Source organism: Dermatophagoides pteronyssinus, unplaced genomic scaffold (genome assembly GCF_027571235.1).
Source record: "Dermatophagoides pteronyssinus isolate colony J.1.1.1.1 unplaced genomic scaffold, Derpt_VIB-CSIC_2022.12 sq0018, whole genome shotgun sequence".
Taxonomy (NCBI): Eukaryota; Metazoa; Arthropoda; class Arachnida; order Sarcoptiformes; family Pyroglyphidae; genus Dermatophagoides; species Dermatophagoides pteronyssinus.
The window spans coordinates 836,925-859,421 of NW_027461542.1; the positions used below are offsets into that span (position 1 = coordinate 836,925).

Consider the following 22,497-nt stretch of genomic DNA (forward strand, 5'->3'; position numbering starts at 1 on the left):
AAAAATTTTTATCATTGTACCATTGATATGTGCTGCCATCGTGCCATTGATAAACGTTTCTTTTTTTTCGTTGATTTTAACCGATTGGAAAAATTCGGTGCTATATATATTACACACACACACACACTCATTATGTGTATACAGCAGTGATTCTCAACCTTTTTGTTGTCGCGGCACAATTTTAGAATTTTTGAATATATAACAGTTGCATTTTCAGAATTTCGCGGCACACTAAAGTGCCGCGGCACACTGGTTGAGAATCACTGGTATACAGATATCATAATTTGGCATGGATAATTTTGTTTTGTATTCAATTCAATGACGTATTACATATACGTTGTTGTTGTTGTTGTGGAAAAATTTCTGGCATTTACGCGCACACCGAATATAAAACTCTCATTTATTCACATGATGATGATGATCATGGCCCACCAATTATCGTACCAATCAACCTTCAATCTTTAATTTTTTTTGTTTTTAGTTTGATATTCAATCTTTATAGATTTTAGGATCGTAATACGTTACAACATTTATTTAAACAATATATATTCAATGAAAAAGTTCAAGTTCATGATTTAAAAAATCCATTTTCATCCTTTTTTCTTACATCCATCCTTATCATTTGTTGTTGTTGTTGTTGTTGGTGATTGGTTTGATTTGGTTTTCGACAAAAGAATGGCCAACGAAACCAATGATGTATGGGTATTTGCTTATGGATCATTAATTTGGAATCCTGGTTTTGAATATAAAAAAGTTATTATCGGTTGTATTCGTGGATATTCAAGAAGATTTTTTCAAGGTAGTGATCAACATCGTGGTTCACCTGAATCGGTAATGTTTTTGTTTTTTTGATGATTCGATCATATTTTTATTAAAATTTTGTTTTGTTTTCTTTTTTACAGTTGGGTCGTGTGGCCACTTTAATCGAAGATGAACAAGGCTCCACCTGGGGATTAGCATTTTTGATTGCCGATGATCAAACAGCATTGGAATATTTAAAACAACGTGAATCATGTATTGGTGGCTATACAACAATAATGACAAAATTTTATCCAAAAGATCGTCGAATCAAAGAATCAATACAGACATTAGTTTATATTGCATTACCATCGAATCGATTATTTCTTGGTCCTAGTCCACGATTAGCTGATGAAATTGCTCAAGCCAAAGGATTTTGTGGTTATAATGTAGAATATCTAGCCAAATTAATTGCATTCATGAAAATTGAACTGCCACATATTATTGATGAACATCTACAACAAATAGAATTACAAGTGAAACAAATTCTTCAACAAAATAATCCAAATTTATTGAAATTTTTTACCGAAGCAATTGATTTATGGCTGAACAATACAATATTAACCTCAAATGAAACAATGATTATGGATTCATTGAAAACAACAACCATTATTAAACCATTATTGATCAATAATAATAATCGTATGATTGATAATAATGGTAAAGTGCCTAAAAAACAACAATTACGTTGTATGATTAAGTATTGAAGTTTAGGAACATTGTTTTCTTTTCTTTTCTTTGCTGTATATCTGTGTTGAAACGAAATTTTTGTTTATAAATATTTTAATCAATTATTTAATCAATTCAAATATGATAGGGTTTTCTAAAGATGTTTTTAAACATTTTTTTTTTTAATTTTCAAATTGAAAATAAATATTTTTTGCAAATTGGAAAAATTTTCTGAAAAATAAATTTGAAAGAAGGAAAAAAAAGTTCCCGGAAAAACTATTGTATATTTTGTTTTTTGATATTCGAATTCTTTTTTTTTGTGGATTTTAAATTATCCGATTACATCATGGAAAATGAATCCAGTAAAACTTTAATATCGAATCCGGTATTTGTTTCGAATGAAAAAATTTCCGTCAAAGAATTTATTGAAAAATGGAAAAATAATCTGTCCGAAGAATTATCTTGGATCGATCATAAGGATGATGATCTAACTGAAATGACTGTCAATCAATTGGATAGACCATTACAATTTATTAAATCATTAAAACGAAGTTTTAATCTGGATAAATTTACCGATACTTTAATCAAAAATAGTAATCTTAACGTTGAAGTGGGAACATCGGAATCAAAATTCGATTCAAATCGTCATTCGAAAAATAAATATCGTCATAAATGGTTGAATAAAACGATCAATGTTAATGATAAACATTCGGATCAATGTGATCATAATAATCCATTAGCTTTATTGACTGTACAGATATTTCGTCCTGCTTATAAACATTCATCCAAAATGAAACTACAATTAGATCGTGAATATGAAATACTTTCCTGTCAAAAATTAACCGTTTTACGTGATTCTTATTTCTGTCTATCCGATATGATACATCAATCGGATTATAGTGAAAATCCTGACAAATCAGTACCGAAAAAAATGAAATGTCATGAAAAAACTGGCCTTTATTTTATCGATGATATATACTATTATGATGATCGTTTTGAATTGGAATCATTTGATACGATTTTTGAATGGTCAAAAACATCATCAGCATCATCATCATCAAAAAAATCCACTGGCTTTACAAAAAAATCAATGAACGAAACACGTTTCGAAGATTTAAATATTCGTCTTGGCTATCCATATCTTTATATACATCGTAATAATTGTGAACATTTACTTGTATTCACTGATATTCGTTTGTTTATACCGAAAATCGAACAAAATATTGTTGATGATTATCCTAAATTTACAATAATGGAAAATCTTATATCGATTAAATGTCAAATGTGTCAATTATATTCATCTAAATGGATAACAATGGATAATAAACGTTTACCATTATCACCATATTATTTTTGTCATAATTGTTTTGTTACATTTAATTATGATCAAGATTTGAAAAAAATTGGTTCATTTCGTGCATTTCCATTACTTTGGGATATTAATTAATCAATCAATTGATAATGCCATTTTAAAACCAAACAAAACAAAGATTACAATTGTACAAATTATAAATCAAAATTAAAATGGAAATCTTTTTATTTCATTTATAAATGGGAAAAAGAATTTGTTTAAAATATTTTCAATCTCTAAATTTTCATTTTTTTAGAAGTGGGAAGATGGTGTTTATGTGTGTGTTACAATTGTTAAATTCAAAATTACAAAAAAAAAATTTTTTCATCAATTTAAAGTAAATTCTATCGAGAGAAAAATTAGATTAATGAAAATGAATTATAGTAGTGGGTATATGAATTACTTTTTGTTTTTTTGTAAAGGGTATGAAGAAGAGAAAAAAAATGTGAAATGGAAAGAAAAATAGTGATGAAAAAAAAACAGAAAATGTTTGAAGAATTTAATCAACTTCTTCCATACGTGAAACATCAGCAGCTTGTGCTTGACTATCCGGTACAGTTGGTTCAACCATAACATCACCACCATCATCGACAACATTTTCATCTTCATCGATACCCAAACCAAGTTTAATCATACGATAGATACGTGAAGCATGTGTTTGTGGATCTTCCAAACCAAAACCCGAACAAAGCAATGCAGTTTCGAACAATAAATTGACCAAATCTTTAACCGATTTATCATTTTTATCGATTTCAACTTTTTGTCGAAGTTTTTCAACAACCGGATGATCAGGATTGATTTCCAGATTCTTTTTTGCTGCCATATAACCCATTGTAGATGAATCACGTAAAGCTTGAGCTTTCATGATACGTTCCATGTTGGCACTCCAACCATATTGGCTAGTTACAATACAGCATGGTGATGATACTAATCGATTTGAAACCAATACTTTTTCAACTTTTTTATCCAATATATCTTTCATTGCTTTGCAAAGATCTTCAAAACGTTTTTTATCTTCTTCAAGTTTTTTCTTTTCGGCTTCATCTTCGGGCAATTCAAGACCTTCTTTGGTTACAGATACCAATGTTTTACCATCATATTCTTTCAATTGTTGGACACAATATTCATCGATTGGATCAACCATATAGATTACTTCATAGCCACGTTTACAAACACGTTCAACAAATGCTGAATGTGCAACAATATCTCGAGATTCACCAGTAATAAAATAGATATGTTTTTGATTTTCTTTCATTCGAGATACATAATCTTTCAATGAACAGATTTCATCACCCGAAGCTGAAGTATGATAACGTAAAAGATCGGCCAATTTTTTTCGATTAGTAGTATCTTCATGAATGCCAAGTTTGATGTTTTTACTGAATTGTTCATAGAATTTTTTGAATTGTTCTTTATCATCATTCAATTCTTCGAACAATTCTAAACATTTTTTTACCAAATTTTTACGAATAACTTTAAGAATTTTATTCTGTTGAAGCATTTCTCGAGAAATATTCAACGGCAAATCTTCACTATCAACAACACCTTTGATAAAATTCAAATATTCGGGAATCAATTCTTCACAATTTTCCATGATGAATACACGTCGTACATATAATTTGATGTTATTTTTTTGTTTTTTATTTTCAAACAAATCGAATGGTGCACGTTTCGGTATGAACAATAATGCACGGAATTCCAATTGACCTTCAACCGAAAAATGTTTAACAGCCAAATGTTCATCCCAATCATTGGTAAGACTTTTATAAAATTCACCATATTCTTCTTGACTAATTTCATCGGGATTACGCATCCAAAGCGGTTTCGTTTTGTTCAATTCTTCTTCATCATTATATTTTTCTTTAATCATTTTCTTTTTTGGTTTCTTCTCTTTTTCTTCATCAACATCTTCGATTTTAGCATCATCCGGTTCTTTTTCTTCACCATCATCTTTTTTCTCTTCATCGGTTTTCTCTTTATCATCAGCAGCCGGTTCTTCTTCATCATCGGATATTTCTTTTTCACGTTCTTTTTGCACCATCAATTTGATTGGATAAGCAATAAATTGTGAATGTTTTTTCACAATCTCTTTAATACGACGTTCTTCACTATATTCGATTTGATCTTCTTTAAGATGAAGAATGATTTTTGTACCACGACCTAATGGTTCAGAAGAATCCGGTCGAATAGTAAATGATCCACCAGCAGCAGATTCCCAAATATATTGTTCATCATCATTATGTTTGGAATGGACGGTAACTTTATCGGCAACCAAATAAGCAGAATAAAAACCGACACCAAATTGACCAATCATCGATATATCGGCACCAGCTTGAAGTGCTTCCATAAATGCTTTGGTACCGGATTTTGCAATAGTACCAAGATTGTTGATCATATCGGCTTTTGTCATACCAATACCGGTATCAATAATTGTCAATGTTTTTTCATCTTTATTCGGAATGATACGAATATACAATTCTTTTTGTTCACCCAATTTACTCGGATCGGTCAATGATTCATAACGAATTTTATCCAATGCATCCGATGAATTCGAAATCAATTCACGAAGAAATATTTCTTTATTACTATAGAATGTATTGATGATCAAGCTCATAAGTTGAGCAATTTCGGCTTGAAAAGCAAAGGTTTCGATTTCTTGTTCTTCAGGCATGATGATAATGATGATTTATATTGAGATTAATTTGGATTTAATAAAAAAAAATCGAAAATTAAACGGAATTAAGACGAGAAATAGGAAAAAACTTTAAAAAGATGACGATGAAAAAAATGATGATTGAATTTCGAACGATTTTTTTTAAAGCAAAGCAAACGTACGACAATCGAACAATGAATGAATGAGAAAAAATGTGTGCATGCGGTGTGCTTTTTTATAAACGGCCTGGCTTAAGTTTCTAGAAAATTCTACAACATTGTCGAATACATAAGGTTTTCGAATAACTATCGTCATTATAATTGGATTGGATTGATTAAAATTCATCAAACTTTTGGATTCTGGATTATTTTTTGATTTGCTTTCATTTGATTCGGATAATCCGGATATTTAATTAGTTTAAATAATTTTAATCAATGATTTTATCTAAAATTATCATACACTAGTTTATGAATAGGACCAGAAAAAAAGGCGTTGATTTCGAATGAATGAATTTGATTCGAAATTGAATCGAATTCTATGGAGACTGTGCAGTTTGTTTGTGCTAAACAAAAAGAAAAATCGCCAATCATGAATCATCGTGTTTGATGATTTGCGTTAAAGTTCGAAGCGAAAAAAAAAAATTGAAATTCAATTAACATTATTGATCCATTGGATAGTAAAATGAAAGTCAAAGTAAAAAGTAATCAAGAATTGATGACTGTTTTTGATTTTTTTAATCTAATGATTTCAATTTTAATTGATTATTACAGATTGGTCAGCTGTTGCAATATGGAAATGGATTGCTAATGATGATAATTGTGGTATTTGTCGAAATGCATTTGATGGTTGTTGTACTGAATGTAAAATGCCCGGAGATGATTGTCCATTAGGTGAGTTTGATTTTTCGAATTAAATTCTACAAAATTGACACGTTTTTATTAATTTATGTAACAAGTATGGGGAAAATGTTCACATTGTTTTCATATTCATTGTATTATGAAATGGTTAACATCACAAAATGTACATCAACAATGTCCAATGTGTCGACAAGAATGGAATTTTAAAGAATAACAAAAAAATCAGTATTATTTAATTCAAATAATGGTCCCATTTAAAAAAACATAATTATTTCAACAATTTAACATGATAAAAATTCAAATAAATTCAACAACAAAAAAAATAATCAACAACAGAATCAGAAATGATCATATCTTAAGAAGATTCAATGTTTTACGTACAGCATCGATTGATCTGTATGCAATCAAACCTTTTGAATGATTACAATCAAAATTCTTCATGGTCATTGTCTTTTCCTTATATCTTATCTGTGAATGTTCAAGATATTTATCAATATTATCATTGTTTATTTGGATAAAATTTTCAAATGGTATAATACCACCACCAATAGATCGTAAAATTGCATGAATTGCACATGTATCCCAATAATATGTTGATTTTGATGATGTTAATAACAGATCAGCTTTACCTATTGCTACATTCAATAATTTATGTCCAGCACCCGCAACATACATTGTTTTGGCAAATCTATTGATTCTTTCTTTTAATTCAATATTTTCTTTACCACCAATCAAAATGATACCGGAATCAGATTTAATCATTGATTCATCAATATTATTACGGCTAATATGATCAATATTATAACCCCAAATATATCGACCTTCATATGATCCATCATCATGTTTTCGATAAAATGGTTGATTACAAACACCGATAATTGGCATACCAGTTCTAGTATCAAATACACCGAATAAACATGTTACACAATGAAGACCTTTTGGTATTAATTTCGTTTGATCACTTGTATTGTTCCATTGGCCTTTAATATATTCAGATGTTGAATCTATTTGATTGATCAATGAATAATTGTGATTATTATTAAAATTGTATTTGGTGTACATACCGATTGGATCAATCCAAACAGCTATATCTGATAGTTCCAAACTTATTGATGGCAAATCACTATCATATTGTACAGAATTATTTATGGTCGACGATGATGATGAAGATGATGAATAAATAACTTGAACTAATTTCTGTGATACACTAGTATTATAATCAAGAATTTTTACAAAATTTTCATAAGTAATTTGTTGATCATTTCCAATCTGTATCGATATTTTTTCTCCTAATTTATTCTGAAAATGATTACTTTCTTCACCATAGATTTGTTTTGAAAATCCTGGAAACTATATTTAAAAAAAATCATTAATCAAATCAATCCTATTAATTTAAATTGGATTTTGGCAAAAAAAAATCAAACCTTTGCTTCTAAACAAAATTTTGCCATTTCCTGTATGAGAACATCGGCAAATGTTTTATAATCATGTTGAAAACGTGGATTTTTACCATCATCATTATTGATTTTTTCCTGTATTAATATTCGAAATAGACCATCATTATCATCACGACATATTCTTGATATTTGTGCCGATTTTTCTGCCACTTGAATCAATTCTTCAAGTAATTCATGTACGAGTATTTTCATTGTATTTTTTTTTTTTTTTTTTGCTATCAAAGTGGATCACTTAAACACAACACACACTATATATATACGATGAAGATTGTTCCAAACAATTTCAATATTTTTATAAATCAATTTACATTCAAATGAAATTGGCCAGTTGTGTAATATGTGAATGTGTGTGTTTGTTATATTATAGTTTAGGATGTCAAAATGAGAAAAAAGGACAACAATAACAACAACAGAAACAGCGACGACAAAGAAAACAACAGCAGTAGCATCAAATATATATATAACGGCACTTGTTGGCCATATATTTTCCCATACACACAAAAGACTGACTCTAATGAATTCAATCTTAAATTTTATTTATTTTTTTTCCTGGTTTTTGGAGTTTGCTCACTTAGATATCATTTTTTTTTTAAATATATAAATTTCGTTGATTTGTTTCTCCTGAGAGCATCACACAAAGCAATGATATTATCCATTGAAACAAAAAAAAAAGATTCGCTAATCACATATAAAACACGCATTATTATCGTGATTTGTATTGATTCGATTACACAGTATATCGAATCCATTCATTTCCTATTGGAAAAGAAAAACGAAAAACAAATTCAATTTTTTTGCAAAAACAATCATATGCGGATACAATCAGCCAATTTTCTGTTTGATTTTTTATGATGATAAATTAAATGAATGAATCCTTCCAAATTGTATTATCCAATTTGATTTGACCTCTACATACGGATGACAAGATCATCTTATTTATCATCACAGCTAAAATATATTGATTTTCGCGAATAAAATCATGGAAAAGATTTGAAGAAAGTTGTATCGCCATCTGATGTTCAAAATAAGAAATCATTTATTTTTTCAAAAAAAAATTTTATTATTAGAAAATATATGAAAAAAAACGAAAAACAAATCAATAAGAAACATATTGGGGAAAAGGAAACAACAACAACAAAAAACTGAATGGAATAACAATAAAAATAAATGAATAAAAATTGATGATTACAATATGTTTGTGTGTGTGTTGTTGTTCGTAAATATACATGTATATTTATCATACGAAAGAAGTTTTCATTGTTTCCAATCCATATAAATCATTATTTTGATCAATTAATTCAACAATTGAATCTTTGATTATTTGTTGTTGTTGTCGTTTATCGATATTACTATTCATATCATCATCATCATCATCATAATCATCGTCGTCGTCAGTATGATTATCATTATCATTATCATTATCATCATTCAAACAAGTTGTTAATGTTGACATTTTTATATAATGATGATTTTTCTTTCTTTTTTTCATCATTATTTTATCATTTTGATTATTATTCATTGTTTTTGTTGTTGTTGTTGTTGATGATGATGAACATTTATTTAAATGATTATTATTAGATAAAAATTTACAAATACCATTACGATTTGGTATTGTTGTTGTTGCTGTTTGCTGTACGGTTGTTACAATAGTGGTCGATAATGATGAATCTATATTTGAATATTAATTAGATATTGATATGGTTGTCGTTATTTTCGTTGTTGTATATCGAATGATGATGATGATGATAGGATTGATGGGTAGAAAGAAAAGAAGGCAGAAACAAAAAAAAAGATATTCAATTAAGATGTGTGTTTTTTTCGGGTTGAATAAATTTTTTTAAAAAAAAGAAAAGATTTGAAAAAAATGAGAAAAGAAAAAAAGATTCGTTATTTCGATTCGTTTCGAAATTATATCACAGGAACATTATTATTCGATGCAAATTGACAACGGGGGTAGAAAAAAAAACGGAAAATGAAATTTTCCGTTTTTTCATTAAATAAAAAAGAAAAACATCAATTAGATTAGTTATTATATGGCACGAATTCTCCGTGTGTATGGTTTTTGTGTGCATGATGAATGTATTATTGATGAAAATAAAAGGCAGGAAAAAAAATTTATCGAAATTTAGTTACTTCAGTTTCAATTCCATTCAATTCATTCAATCATTCATTCATTAATTTTAGTAGTTTTTTGATGGAATAGATATAAATTTTTCTTTTTTTTTCTCATTTCAATTATGGAATAAAATTTAAATTAATTAATTTTTAGTTATTTGAAAAAAACCAGGAAAATTAAAAAAAAATTGATGCATTTTAGTGATTCAGGCTGGAGATATGGAGATATCAACAATATTGGATCAGGACACTTTGGTGGTGATGATGAATTTTGGTAGGAATTATTAGTAGAAAAAAAGGAGAAAAGGAAGAATTTTGAATGCATTTTTCATATTAAAAAAAATGGAAAAATTTTTATTGATGATCAGAATAATGAGCAACATCGGTAAAACCTATTTTGGATGATTGAGAAAAACAAAACAAAACAGAAAACATTTTATAAATAGCAAAAAAAAAAAAAAACAAACCAAACAAAGATACGGTTCTACACTAGATAAATTAATATATTCAGTTTTTTATTTCGGTTAAAAATATAATTAATATTGATGAATGAAATAATGGAATTTTAATTTAATTTAAAATTAATCTAAAATTAAAATTCTGTACGTAAAACTAAAAACAAAAACTGAATACAACATTCGACTAATTCGATCATTCAGGGAGAAAAAAAATTTACATTGTCACATTTTTTCGGCGAATTGGATACATGCTTGTAAAATTACATAAGATTAATTCAAATTATCAAAAAAAAAAAAAAAATTGAATAAGTGATTTACATATATACATTACATCACATTCACATACCAAACAAACAAAAAACTCGCCTAAAGAAATTATATAATACATAAAATGAACAAACATCAATGATATCTAATGAAAACAAAAAAAAAAAAAAATATCATTTTCAAAAAAAAAACATCTGTTACACAATGGATATGATGATAAAATTTACTGAAAAAAAATGTTTTCTCACTAATTCACCGATTCACCATTCAATTCAATTCCGTTTTTCTGGCATTAGACATTTATTAGAATTTATGGTTTTTTTTCATTTTTATTTTCTGATTAAAAAAAATAATTTTTTTTTTGACATTTAGTTCATCCTATCTATCTATCCATTACTGACTTTCTTTTTTCTCTTTTTTTTTTTTGATTCTGTATTTGTCATGTATAAAATAATAATAATGAATAAATAATGTAATGAAAAAAAATAAGGCTAGTCTTTGGTTTGTTTTTTTTTTCTTTCTTCTGATTCTGTTTTCCCTTAGGGCTACTATCATCTTGATGATGATGATGATGGTTGGTTATCAGAATTTGTTCTTGTTTTTTTTTCTATTTCATTTCTTTTTTTTCTTGTTAGATGAACGAAAGAAAAGGAAGGAAGGATGCAGCACATGAAAAAAAAGAATCACTGACGATGAAAGAAAATGAAATGAAATGAAATAATTTCTAAAGAATTGAAGAGAAAAAAAACATAAAGTCACATGCTTCAAATGCAAACAACAAAAAAAAAGCCAAAAATAACTTGAAAAAGAATCTGAAATTTTATAAATTAAAAGACAAAACAAGAAAAATAACGAAAAAAAAAGAATAAACTTACGAGGCTGATGCCACTTACGTGTTCCACCACCAACACCAGTACCAATACCATTACCACCAATATCATTACGATTATTATTATTATGATTAAAACACCATAAACTTTGACAGAATGCATTTTTATATAATGCATCACGAAAATTACGATTAAAACCACCATAAATAATCGGATTGAATACACTGTTTGAATAGGCAATAAAATATGAATAGAATATCAGATTACCAAACCAGCTTGGTAGCTACGATTATTACCAATATAGAAACAAAACAAAAAAAAAAGTAAACAAAACAAACAAACAAAAAAATAGAATATAAAATTCCAAGACAATTAATTAATCAATATTGATTGACTTTTTTTTATAAATAAATCTTACCATTTCATTACTTGAATGAAAATAAATTGAATATAATACAATCAATTGTAAGGGTAGCCAACATATAACAAATACTAATAATACAACAACAACCATTTTGATTACCTAATAGTTTTTTTTGGATTTTTTTTTTGTAAATTGGAGAAAAAAATATTAATCATTATTAATTATTCAGTAAAAAATTTATCAATTCTAAATATTAATGAACAACAAAAAAAATGAAGAAAATGGATGCCATTTGATATTTTTTATATATATTTTTAGCCTATAGATGCCCACACACTTATGATTTCTCACCAACATTTCTTATCATAATCATCTTTATATTAACATTGTTCAATGAATATGATTGGTTTTGTAATTTGAATGAAAAATCTTTTGATATAATTATAATTATTTTTTATTGGGAAATTTAAGTCAAACATTTTGAAATTCTTATAGTCATCGTCTTCGACAATATATGGTTTATAAATAGAATCTCTGTTCTCTTTTTTGTTTTGTTTTGTTTTAATATTTTTGGTTTGAATGTGGCAAAATATGTGGTAACAGATTTTTGATGAATCGAATAAATTCTGCTTAATAAACACAAAATATATGAAAATTGATTCGACTTTCTTTTGTTTTTTTCTAATATCACTTTGATTTTTAGCTTCAAATTTCATTGAAGAAAATGACAAAAATAGAAATGAATAATGTTTTTTTTTTTGGATGAAACAAACAAATATAGAATATATTCTTACCTTTCTTTTAGATTTTTTCTGATGTCTTAAATTACTTTCATTTGCTTCACCAGGTAAACGATTACCCCATAATATTAGAATTATAGCTGAATATGCTGTTATCATTATTAATACTGGTACAAAAAATAATGTTGTTGTAACTAATGTATAATAAAATGTTTTCATTGTATGTTTTTTATAACAAACACCATCATTTTCTGAATATGTCATTGTATATGGCCAATCTTCCATACAGGTTGTTTGTGTATAATCTACCCACTTTTGTGATATCCAAAGAAAAAAAAGAAAGATTGAAATTAGATTATTTTTAAATCAAATCAAATCCAAAAACAAATTTTATATACTTTAACTGTTTCATAACGTCGAGAATAATAAAATGGTATCGATATGATTAATGATACAATCCAAATACAAGTAATGACAATACCGGTACGTTGTTTTGTAACACGTGTACGTAATGGATACATTATAGCCATATAACGATCACAGGCAATTGCTGATAATGACAATACTGATGATGTTAAACATGTCACTTGGTTTTTTTTCAAAGAAAAAGAAAACGAAAACAAACAAACAAAAAAAAAAATATTCAAATTTTAATCCAAATATGATAAGGGAAAAAAATTCCATGAAAAAAAATCAATCGATTTAATCGATATTTCTTCAACAACAACAAAACAAACAAACAAAACAAAGCTACATGACCATCCTAATTGGATTTCCCTTTTTTTTTGCATTTTGCATTTGGTAAAATGTTTGTTTCCTCTCATTGATTTCCAGTGAATAGTAAAAGTAATCAATTTGAAAGAAAACAAAAAAAAACGAAAATCAATCGATATCATTATCGATTATCAATAGGCTAGATAACAACAACAACAACAACAGGAAAAACTGATCGAATTCCGATATTCTCTCTCTCTCTTACTCTCACTTTCATGGAAATCATTGAAATGAAATGAAAAAAATTTCCGAATCAAAATCTAAAATGAAAATTATTATCATTAGAAAATAATAATAATTTGTTTGCAAAGAAATAAGAAAAACGAAAACATGAAACGAAACAAATTTTGAATAACCAATGATTCTTTCTTTATTATTAAAAAAATGAATCTTCTCCAATTTTTTGGCAACAGAATCAGATTCAATTTCTAATTGAAAAAAAAAACATTTTTTTTCTGACCAAAACAAAATTCCAGAATTCTTGATTGAACAATCGCTGAATTGAATTGAATTTTCGTTTGTTTTGTTTGGAAATTTCTTCCAGCAAATAGATATTTCTTAATGGTCATTGACAATAATAACAACAACAACAACAACAGAATTGACATCAAACAGAATTTTTGTGAAATATGTGACTATTTTTATATAGTAGCTATTCAAAAAATTGCAATCTTTCTAGTTTTCTTTTATCATTTTTTAACATCTATGAATTTTTCTGATCGATTTTCAATTACATTTTGTTTTTTTTTGAAATGAAGCAGAATAGCTATTTTCATATTTCCGAAATAAAACTATCATTTTTAACATCCGAATATAGAAAAATAAAAAAATTTCAATCGTTAATCATTGTTTGTTATCATTGTTATCATCGTCATAATAAATCGATATCTTTTAACAACAACAACAGAAAAAAAATGTATCAAAAAATCTTTAGATTTTGAAGAAGAAGAAAAAAAATGAAACAAATCAATTTGATTTAGTTATGATATTCATCATCAAAAAGAAGAAAAAAAGAAAAAGAATGTTTCCGACAACAACAACAGAAAAAATCCAAAATGATACATTTGAAACACAAAACTCAAAATGAAAAATTATCATCCATAAATAATAATGTTGGTATGTTCATCATATATAAAGAGATTGTTGTTGTTGTTTTATTCTGTTCCATCTGATTTGATCCAATTTCGAAACATATACATCATCATCATCATATAATATTATTTAATTTACATTTCATATTTGTTTTGTTACATAATCATAATGATAATAATGTTTATCAAAAATTGAATTGTTTGGACGAATTGGATTGGAATTTTTTTTGTTAGAAGAATGATGATGATGATGATGATGAAGATGTTGAATGTTAAAATGATGAATGCATATTTCTTTTCTGTTTGATTTTCAACATTAACAACAACAATGAACAAAGAAAATGGATCAGACATTCATTCAATCATTTGGAATCTCTGATATTTTTCTTCACAATTCTTTCTTTCATATTAAATTCAACGAAATTTCAATGCTTGTTTCAAAGAAAGATTTTTTCATTTTCTTTTTTACTTTTAAATGGTTTTCAACAACAACAACAACAACAACAAAATCGGATTAATGGATATCAAAAAACAGAAAAGAAAAGCAAAAGCTAGAACCAAGAATCAAATACTCGAATCTATAGATTTTATTTCATTTTATTTTAGGAAAAGGAAATGGCTTTTTTTTATTTATAAATTCAAAACTATTTTATCACTGCGTGTGTGTGTGATTAAATCGAGATAAAGTGATAGGAAATAAGTGTGTGATAGTGATAGTGATGACTTGAATATGGATCATTTTTTTTTGCAAGAAAAAGAAAACAAACAGAAACAGGAAGATAACAAAGATAAAAATCAATCAATCTATCAATCAATAAAAAAAAACTGTGAAATAAAATCATCATTCTGATTGACTGTTTTTTTTTCATTTTTATTAACTATATGGCTGCTGTTGATGGTTATTGTTATTGTTGTTGATGATAAAATATAGAAGAAAAAAAAAATGAACAGAAGAATCGATCCATTTATGATTATCAACCAAAGAAAGAAATGGAAAAAAAATTATGATTGGATCATTGACAGTTTGATATTATTTTCTTTCTTTCATATCATATCATCATCATCATGATATAACCATTATTTTCAATTTACTTTATTTTCTCTCTCTCGTTTGAAAGCCATTTATTATTAGTTTTTTTTCTTGTGAATATAATTCTGTTTAGGATGTTGTTTTTATTACTTCAACAAAAAAAAGTGGTAACCAAATGTTTCACCATAATCATCAGTTTTTTTTTCGAAAATTTTTATTTTCCAATTTGTCAATTTTTATAATTATCGTTCTTTCATTCGGTTGTTTGTTTGCATTCATTCATTCATTCATTGATGAAAAGCCTATCCATAAATCTATAGCCATTATCGATTTGCAGCCTGAGTTCAATATAGAATTCAAATTCGTAATAGAAGATGGGCTTGTTTTTGATGATGATGATGTCTGCGAGAGAAAAAAAAATGAATGTATTTTACAGACATCATCATAATCATATTTTTTCGAATAGATTCTTTATATGAATATAATATTTAAATCGATTAATCGGTTGTTGTTTTTGGTCATACATTCATCATTCTCTCTTTCTCACCAAATTCAAAATCAAAAACATTTCCAATGAATTTGGGATGTTTTTCTTCAAAGAGAGAAAGAAAAAAAAACTGGGAGAAGAAATCTCAAAAGAAGAAAAAAAAATCTAGAATTCCGAATTCCTGGATTCATCATTGCGAAAAAAAATTGAATTGAATTTCAATCATTTACATACCCACAGAGACACAGACATCATATGTTTTTGTGAAATTTTGTTTGTTTGTTTGATGAAAAACAATTTTTCAATTTCAATTGGAGAAAAAAAAACTCTCAAACAAAACAAACATCAAAAACAGATTTTCAAATTTGAAATGTAATTTACAAACGATAAAAGAGAAGAATGAATAAATAAATCAAATAAACAAACAAACAAAAGAATAAAACTTACACCAATTTACACATCATCTTTATTGAAAAATGTTTGAAAAGGGGGATATTTATATTGGAACGAAAATAATGGACAATACAAGCCAGTGAGGCAATCAAAAAAAATATTCAAATTGAAAAACTTTGGAAGGAAAAAAATTTTAATTTCAATTTCAAAACACAAAAGAAAATGAAGCGATAAAATTTTCAATTTCATTTTGTAATTTTCTTAAGGAAAACACTAAAGAAACAAACAAACATTGACATAAATTTAACATTTTGGAATCTGTATCCATTCTGTTCATTATAATGATGATGATGAAAAGTTTTATTTCACTGAATAATGATGGTGTTTATTTTTTTTGTCAAATTCATTACAGTAATTCTCGAGCAAAAAAAACAATAAAAAATTGTACAGAACCTATTAACAAAAACCTATTTTGTAAAACTCATTGGTCATTTACATAATGTTTTTATTTCAAAAATTTTTTTTTGAAATTCTCTTCAAATTTCTTTTAAAACTTTTTCTTTTGTTTTTGCATCCTTTTTAAAGTCATTGCGAAATTCGAAACATTGTTTCTTTTGTTTCAAAAATTTGCAATGTTTTTTTTTGTCTGTGAAAAAATTAAAAAGATCAAACTCAATTGATTAACACTATTAGATCATCCTTTTAATTATCATAAACTACTTAGTGAACAGAAAAAAACAATCATCAAAAAACGAAAATTCAATTTAAACAGACAAACAAACCAAAAAAGTTTCAACAGGATACTGGAATCCAAAAATAAAGTTGATTGAAAGCAAACAATTAAAAAGTTTTATCTTTATCTTTGTCTTTGTCTTTTAGCTTAATCAATTATTTTTTTCCCAAGAAAATGAAAAAACTACTTTAATGAAAACAAATCAAATAAACAAATAACAAGGAAATTGAAAAAAGTTTTTTTTTCAATATTGAAAACTTACTTTGTGCAAATGAATTAATTTTACAAAAAAATGGACCAAGTACATATGTTGGTGCTGTTAGATGATTGATTAAATGTACCCACATACAACATATACAGATTAATATATCGGCAACAGCTAAATTAGCTAAATATAAATTAACCGTAACACGTAATGATCGTTTCATTAAAACACTTAGAACAACGGCTGAATTTCCAAATATTGATGCTATAATAGCAATAATATAAATGGTTATTTTGAAATATTCATCCAAACCGAATGCTTTTGTTTCAAATCGTTCACCTTTGTTAAATCAATGATCAAATAATTTAGATGAAAACTTAATTAAAAATATAAATAAATTTACCTGGAAAATTGAGATCGGTAAAATTTTCAATATCAAAAAATTGTTCTTGACATTCTAATAAATTATAATTTTGATTATTTTGATAACGATTTTGATGATGATGTTGATAATTTTGTTGTTGTTGTTGAAATGTTTGATTAAATTTAAATGATGATGATGATGATGATAATAATAATGGATTCAATGTTGATGGATTAACAATATCATTCGTCAGCCATAAGAATGTTGCCGTCGTTGTCGTTGTCGATGCCGATATTGATTCTGTAGTTGTTTCATCATTATCATTGTTTGAAAAAAATAATGATGATAATTGATAAGTGCTCATTATCAAAAAATAAATAAATAAATAAACTAAAGAGAAAAAGTGAACAAAACAAACAAAGTTTATTAATAAAAGTTTTGTTCAACAAATTTAAATTATATCTATTTTTAGTCAAAATCCAACAAAAAAAACATGATGTGAAAACAACAACAAAATTAAAAGTTGTACAGAATTTTTGACAGAAACAATAAATTTAACAAACAAAATACATCTGGTCATAGAGGAGAAAAAGAATAAGTCATTATCATTATCATGTTTTTTTAATGAATATTTTCTTTTCCTAAAAAAAAGTTTGCTTGTTTTTTTGGCTGTTGTTATTCTGTTGGTTGTCAATTATTTTCATCATCATCATCATTTTGTTTATCAATGTTATGATGATCAGATAATGGATTGTTGTTTTGTTTTGGCAACTCTTTATCACAAATCTTTTTTTTTTTGTTGGTTGTTCAGGTAAAGTTTGCCTTGTAAACTAATGTAGTTGGTGTAAAAAAATCCCAAATTCAATTTACCTTGTGTGTAATGACAAATTTTCATTGATTGTTTTTTTTCAACCAAAAAAGCAAAACAAAACGATTTAGTGATGGGAAAAAATGATATTCATTAGACCAACAACAATATTTGCGTGAGTGCAAAATGCAAAAACTCCAAATGCTGATGATGATGATGATGAATATTCATTACAAAGAAGGAAATAGAAAATACGGGGGAAAAAATATTCCATGACATTTTTGTTTTTCGGAAAACAAAGGTGGGGTAAAAATGAAATAAAAATGATGAAATAAAAACGACAACAAGGAAAATGAGAAATGAAATGCAATGATCGATTATGATGATCATGATGCGGCTAAAATGATATTAAGATTGATGATTTTCGTTGAAAAGATTATTTACAGAAAAAAAAACAAAAGATTTGTTTATTTTTGGTTATTATCGTTAGATATTTTGATCAAATATTTTTCTGTTGAAATATTAATTAAAATTTTTCGATAACCGGAAGCTAGATTGATAATTAAAAATCAATTAGCATAAAACAACAGCAACATTATAATGAAAAACTAAATACATGCAAATTTCCTTGGAAAACAAACAATAAAAATGAATTGGCAATTGAATTTGAACAATCAATAATGATGATGATGATTACGAAAGAAATCCACAAAGATAATGTTTAACATTTGGATACTTATTGTTTTTTTTCTGGTTAAAGCAAAATAAAGGATTGAAAATTTAATGATCGTAACACTTATGTACATGATTATCCAAAGTTTATTGAATTTTTGTTTTATCTCAGACAGACGATGTTGTGATGGGAAAATTTTATTCGTAAAACTTTTTTTTCTTCTTGAAAATCATGTCCATTATTTACTATTAATGTTGATTCTTTTAACTTATTCTTTTTCCTCTGTTAATTTATAGAAAATATGCGTACGTGTGTGTGTGGGTGTTAATTATGCTCACCGTAACAAACAAACATAATTACAAACATATGCTGCTTACCGAAAAAAAACATTACTTAACCAGAAAAAAACTAACTGACTAACAAACAAACTTACAATTTGGATTAATGATAAAGTTATTCTATTAGTTGAATGTGTTGTATATGGATGTATGCATAATAATAATAATAAGTTTCAAATTGATTTTCCAATGAAACAGAATAAAATAAATGAATATATTTTTATCGATTCTGTGTTGTTGCATAACACAGAATAAGTGCTTCAACAGAAAAAAAATACCAAAAAACAAATTACTTGTCTCTTTCTCTATGGTTTTAATGGAATCTGTATTTATGTTCTCTAATTGTATTTAACATTTAGGCAGAAAAACTAAATAAATAAAAAAATAATAGAAATTCAAACAGCATAAAAAAAAACAAAAATCAATGTGAAATTAAAATAAACAAAAAGAAACGTAAATTCAATTTCATGTTGAATTTACGTTTCGAATAAAAGTAAAATTTTGAAAATTCCAAATAAAGAATGAAATGAAAATAAAATCAATGATGATGAACCAACACACCAATCACAAAATAGAACAAACATTGATGAAATTAAATTATCATCGACCAATTGACTACGACAATCACATAGAAATAAAAATTCTCAATCATCGAATCAATCGTGGATCAATAATATGAAAAGAGAGAGAGATTTTTTTCATCTGAAATTTATCATCATTATTGAATCTAATAATGGCAACAACAGAAAAAATCGACAACAAATACTCTTAAATAATAATAAAAAGATTTTTTTTTTCGTCATTTTTTACTTCGACTATTTTGTTTTGAGCCAAAAAAAGCCCTGAAATGAAAATGAACGAGAGAAAAAAAATCCATAAAAACAGCGACACAGAAACATGAAAATAAAATATGGAATTAATATTTTTTATGAATGCAAAACACATATCAAAAAAAACGAGAGAATTATTGGCTGCAGCAAGCAAAAAAAAAAACAAAGTTTGAATTGATTTTTGATTAGATTTTTTCTTCTGTTGTCTGCCTACTTTTTTTTCATTGGATTCGTTCATAGCTTGTATTAAGAATTTTTTTCCTCTCGGATTGTTTTTCATCATCATCATCATCTTCGTTAATAAGAATGACGAAAAAAATTCCCAAATATCGATTATATAAACACCAGCAAAGTAAAGTATGTTAGAACAGTTTAGTTCTATTAATCGAATATTTTAATAATTATAAAACGTTCAAAGTTCTAATAAAATATTTTTAGTTGCAATCAGTAACTTCGTGCATTCATACGTTTATTTTTCCCTATATTTGGTAGCAGAGCTACGTGTGCTTATTTTTCCACATGGCTGACGAAGAAATCGTTAAGATTCTTTCGAAAATTACTGAGAGACTTGAGGTTATTGAAACACGACATCATATTCCAAGTCAAAGTGTTAAAGGACATGATTCATTTGTTCTAAATCAAGTCACGAAATATAATGGATCTAATATTAAATCTTGGTTGTCGACTGTAAAATCGGCATTTAAATCATGTGGTTACTCTCGATTCCTTGAAAGTGAAATACCACAAACTGATCCGGAGTATAAATCCTACGACAATTGTCTAGGTACAATTCGATTAATGTTTGAACCAAGCAAACTTGAAATAATCGATCATTGCAAAACCGTTTTTGAGGTTTGGTCTTATATGGCGAAGATCGAGAAAGACACGTTTGCGACAGCAGTTCGTAAATACATGGAATTGTCAACCTGCAAATATACAGGTGGTCCATTACGAGTTTGGTTTGAAACACTTATTGCTCGTTTTGAAGCGATAGAGTCAGATTGGTGCACATATAGCGACAAACATAGATGTGTCGTTTTTATTGGTATGTTACGAAGTGTACCGAAATTCGATCAATTGGCTGACCGTATTGTTTCACGTCAAAATTGTTCAATGAAAGACATAATCAATCTCTTTATTGAATATGATGAGAATGTTAAAATTAATTCTCTAACTGTTAAAAATACATTTGAAAGTGCGAAAACACTCAAGAAAAACGGTTTCAACAAAAATTTTCAGCGTAGCACCATCAAGTGTACGTATTGTAATAGAATTGGACATAAAACTGAAGAATGTCGTATTAAATTTTGGAATGAAAATAAAAATAAAACTGCATCATCATCTAAAATTTCTTCAAATGTTCAATCGTCCTCGCCATCAACATCAACAACATCATCATCGTCATCAACAACACCAAAGACATTCATCAAACGTGTTGCTAAATCGGTAATTAATAAAAGAATTGATAATATGTCGAATATTTGGATTCTTGATTCAGCTTGTACATCACATACAACAATTCAAGGTGACAAATTAATTAATCCTATTTATAAAGAAATAGAATTTGAAATTGCCAGTGGTGATGTTGTTAAATCTGAATTGGTTGGTGATGTTATTATTAAACCAACTGAAGAAACAGAATTGTTTTTAAAAGATGTTGTTTATGGAAATTTTAATTCAAATTTGATTTCAATTCGCAAATTAATTTTGGATGATTATGAAATATTTTTTGGTAAAGAACGTGCATTAATTAAAAAAAAATGATATTGTCATCGAAGCAATGCTTTTTCAAGATCTTTGGATAATATCAGAAATGTCAAAACCAAAAATTTGTAATATTTGGCATAAACGTTTAGGACATTGCTGCACGAAAATTCTTTCACGAATTAATAAGGTTGAACCTCAAATCAATCTCAAAAATGAAAAATGTGAAGATTGTTGCATGAATAAATCTGTAAGTTTGCCACATAAAGTTAAAATGGTTTATGATGATATCGGTGTTTTTGAAATGTTACATATTGATTTATGGCAAGCACCAGAATTATCTTGTGGTGGAAGCAGATATGCAATGCTTATTATTGATCATTTTTCACGTTTTTGTTTTGGCATTCCGTTGAAACATAAATCAGATGCAACAAATGAATTAATCGAATTTATTTTGAAAAAAGAAAAATGTTTTAAAACAAAAGTGAAACGTCTTAGAACAGATCGT

The 22,497-nt window shown here is 26.9% G+C and overlaps 7 protein-coding genes across 9 annotated transcripts; 4 read left to right on the forward strand and 3 right to left on the reverse strand.

Moving 5' to 3' along the window:
- The first annotated feature begins 365 nt into the window (after positions 1-365).
- LOC113792233 (glutathione-specific gamma-glutamylcyclotransferase 1-like) lies at positions 366-1,614 on the forward strand. The gene is made up of 2 exons (XM_027342145.2): positions 366-831; positions 903-1,614. Exons 1-2 carry the CDS (start codon positions 676-678, stop codon positions 1,503-1,505), a joined length of 759 nt encoding a protein of 252 aa, XP_027197946.1. The 5' UTR covers positions 366-675; the 3' UTR covers positions 1,506-1,614.
- A 96-nt stretch (positions 1,615-1,710) lies between these two features.
- Positions 1,711-2,984, forward strand: Pbp49 (proximal sequence element A Pbp49). The gene has a single exon (XM_027342143.2). The coding sequence runs from the start codon at positions 1,814-1,816 to the stop codon at positions 2,912-2,914; it is 1,101 nt and encodes a 366-aa protein (XP_027197944.1). The 5' UTR covers positions 1,711-1,813; the 3' UTR covers positions 2,915-2,984.
- Positions 2,981-5,698, reverse strand: LOC113792228 (heat shock protein 83-like). Its single transcript, XM_027342139.2, has one exon. It carries the CDS (start codon positions 5,487-5,489, stop codon positions 3,318-3,320), a length of 2,172 nt encoding a protein of 723 aa, XP_027197940.2. The 5' UTR covers positions 5,490-5,698; the 3' UTR covers positions 2,981-3,317.
- A 315-nt stretch (positions 5,699-6,013) lies between these two features.
- lmgA (anaphase promoting complex subunit lemming A) lies at positions 6,014-8,321 on the forward strand. Its single transcript, XM_027342146.2, has 3 exons — positions 6,014-6,171; positions 6,242-6,361; positions 6,427-8,321. Exons 1-3 carry the CDS (start codon positions 6,153-6,155, stop codon positions 6,540-6,542), a joined length of 255 nt encoding a protein of 84 aa, XP_027197947.1. The 5' UTR covers positions 6,014-6,152; the 3' UTR covers positions 6,543-8,321.
- On the reverse strand, positions 6,530-7,977 carry Ipp (inositol polyphosphate 1-phosphatase). Of its 2 annotated transcripts, XM_027342142.2 has the most exons (3): positions 7,753-7,977; positions 7,393-7,678; positions 6,530-7,332 (listed from the first exon to the last, which is right to left on the reverse strand). In XM_027342142.2, the coding sequence occupies exons 1-3, from the start codon at positions 7,975-7,977 to the stop codon at positions 6,677-6,679; spliced, it is 1,167 nt and encodes a 388-aa protein (XP_027197943.2). In that variant the 3' UTR covers positions 6,530-6,676. The 2 variants fall into 2 exon arrangements, with proteins under 2 accessions (XP_027197943.2, XP_027197942.2); XM_027342141.2 differs by having other exon boundaries at positions 6,530-7,678.
- Positions 8,322-8,803: 482 nt separating the features above from the next.
- Positions 8,804-18,574, reverse strand: LOC113792164 (QRFP-like peptide receptor). Of its 2 annotated transcripts, none has more exons than XM_075822557.1 (8): positions 18,507-18,546; positions 17,676-18,026; positions 17,330-17,611; positions 12,958-13,145; positions 12,614-12,871; positions 11,874-11,978; positions 11,501-11,738; positions 8,804-9,453 (listed from the first exon to the last, which is right to left on the reverse strand). In XM_075822557.1, the coding sequence occupies exons 1-8, from the start codon at positions 18,529-18,531 to the stop codon at positions 9,023-9,025; spliced, it is 1,878 nt and encodes a 625-aa protein (XP_075678672.1). In that variant the 5' UTR covers positions 18,532-18,546; the 3' UTR covers positions 8,804-9,022. The 2 variants fall into 2 exon arrangements, with proteins under 2 accessions (XP_075678672.1, XP_075678673.1); XM_075822558.1 differs by having other exon boundaries at positions 9,319-10,292; positions 18,507-18,574.
- Positions 18,575-20,670: 2,096 nt separating this feature from the next.
- LOC142645690 (uncharacterized) lies at positions 20,671-22,049 on the forward strand. Its single transcript, XM_075822608.1, has one exon. It carries the CDS (start codon positions 20,805-20,807, stop codon positions 22,047-22,049), a length of 1,245 nt encoding a protein of 414 aa, XP_075678723.1. The 5' UTR covers positions 20,671-20,804.
- Positions 22,050-22,497: the final 448 nt, after the last annotated feature.